General features: G+C 43.9%; 1 protein-coding gene across 4 annotated transcripts in view; it reads right to left on the bottom strand.

Moving 5' to 3' along the window:
- LOC134082352 (serine/threonine-protein kinase 31-like) overlaps positions 1–2500 on the bottom strand; it is a 38858-nt gene that overhangs the window by 660 nt on the left and 35698 nt on the right. For all 4 annotated transcript variants that reach the window (XM_062538010.1, XM_062538011.1, XM_062538008.1 and 1 more), the window contains exon 25: positions 1332–1403. In XM_062538010.1, the coding sequence (XP_062393994.1) occupies positions 1332–1403 (72 nt within the window). The remainder of the gene's footprint in view (positions 1–1331; positions 1404–2500) is intronic.

Genomic DNA, 2500 nt, shown 5'->3' with positions numbered 1-2500 from the left:
TGGCGTTACATGGTTGCAACTTCCGGCTAGCGACACCAGGTTTTGCAAGCTGATTGGTAGATGACAACTCATGCAGGAGTTTGGTGTTGAGCACGAGTGTCCTCGCGCGTCCATGTTGATTACGCATTCTAGAAGACCATAAATGAAATGATTGTCTACTTGGACTAAGCTACCGACACTGGACTTGATGCCTGTGGGTTACACTGCATTATCTTTGTGCTAAATAAAATAACAAAGCAAATGTTGTCATACTAGGTTACTATTATTTGCAGACATGAGACATTTTATAAAATGAAAAAGCAATGATCTAAATCAAATTATAACCTACTCACTGTGTCGTAAGGCTAAAACTATATAAAAAAAAAAAACGACCCTACCTGTAGTTCATGACAACGCAGCGTTGGGGGTCACATAGTCTAGCCTAGATAACGTCAAACGTGTCCGACTGTGACAGCAGTTGCAGACATCACACTGGGTGATAGAACTAGCCTATCAGGGGTCCACAAGTTTCTTACATGGATGTCATTTTCGTCGGATAGACACAGCCTATTGTGCACATACTGTAACAGTACACAGCCTATCACACACGCACATACTGTAACAGCCTATCGCGCACATACTGTAACAGCCAGTCCAAAGCATTTAGGGATCATATTCATTTGTGTATGCTAAAGTGAATTCTTTCTGTCTACTTATATTAATTAAGAGTCATTTTGGTCGGATAGACACAGCCTATTGCACGCATAACCGCCTATAGGCTACAGCCAGTCCAAAGCATTTAGATCATATTTATTTGAGTATGCTAAGTGAATTCTCATTCAATATTGACACGCCGTGTTTATTATATCATGACATATGAATATCACATTATAGGATTTCGAGACAAGGGGCAAATTTCACCACCATCCAACGATATCCCAACCAATTAAATACCCCTAATGTGCGCCTATAACGGGGGTAGCTGCGCGTTCTCCAACCCCTTCTTTCCCTCTCCAATCTCCATCAACACCACACACACACACACACACACACACACACACACACACACCCTCTCCGATCTCCATCAGCGATGTACCTCCTGCAGGTCGTCTCATCTGGAACGTGGAACCTAATTGGCTAATTCTAGCTAGTGACGGAAATGAACACCCATGAAACGCCATTTTCTCAAAGATGGCTGAAGTAGCTAGCCTAGCATGGGCCATTAGTCCCTTCTCCAGTTATATAGAATACCTCCATGGCCAGAACCCAGTGAGTAGGTGTGTGTGTGTGTGTGTGTGTGAGCATGCGCGTGTGAGTGTGTGTGTGTGTAAGAGGTCTCCAGTGACACCAACCAGCTTTAATGCACTCATGTCCGGTGTGTGAGAGTCTGGGTTCACGGTTCCATCAAAGTCCGGATGATTCAGCTGTGAAAACACACACACACACACACACACACACACACACACACACACACACACACACACACACACTGTGATCAATCAAATGCAAGCCAGATGTTGTCTCACACAGTAACTGGTAAAAAAAAGATGAAAACTAGGGGTGTGAATCTCTCCCTTTTAAGACGATTCGATTTGTATCAATTCATAAAGCTACGATACGATTCAAAGACGATGCGGTTTAATACAGCGCGATTCAGTGCGATTCGATACGATGCAGTAATAGGCCCCAAAATGCAATATAGTTCTTAATCTCATTTTATTTTCCATACTGCAGATTTTTTTTTTTCGCTAGCTACTTTAAATGGCATGAGAAAAGTTACAATTGCATGTCATTAGTTATATTTTTCCAAAAGACTTGATTGACTGGATTGAAAGACAACAAACATTTTGATAATAAGAACGTGGCCAAATGCCTCTAAACGAAATCACTCGGCCAATTAATAGAGATACATTCATATCACCCTATAGCCTACTTAGCTGCTGAACAAATCACAATAGTTAAAAACTATGTGATGTAGCTGTAGCTCTTGGGAAAGAGTGTCTGTCTGGATTACCTTTCATAAATAAGGAGGCTACTAACACACGTTGTCAGTGGCGGTTTTAGGTACGGGCGAACCGGGCGGTCGCCCGGGGCGGCATCTTGTATGGGGCGGCACGAGCCCTTAACCCTATGAGCCCGACTGACGCAAAGTGCGTCAAAAAACACTCATGGGGGTGCTCGTGGAGGATCTCGCCTGGGGAGTAATTCAGTCTAGAACCGCCACTGCACGTTGTGAGAAGTGCGTTCAACACATCAACAATGACAGGTAAGCAATACCCTCCCTCCTCAGTCAGCTTTCAGACGTGCACCGAACATACAGTGAGGCACCGAGGCATTGGGCAGACACCCGCGGAAAGGGAAGTGCAGGAGGCTGACGAGGGGTGTTTTGTTGTAGCCTATAAGCTAGGTTTAAGGCTTGTGCTTACGACTGAATATGACTTCGTTCAAGATACTGCAACACACGTTAACGTCAGCGTTATCTGCGTTTCACTAAACTCCACAACTAGTTTGTTTCCACTTG

Source organism: Sardina pilchardus, chromosome 6 (assembly GCF_963854185.1).
Source record: "Sardina pilchardus chromosome 6, fSarPil1.1, whole genome shotgun sequence".
Taxonomy (NCBI): Eukaryota; Metazoa; Chordata; class Actinopteri; order Clupeiformes; family Clupeidae; genus Sardina; species Sardina pilchardus.
The sequence above is the reverse complement of the archived record's forward strand: the minus strand, read 5'-3'. Positions and strand labels throughout refer to the sequence as shown.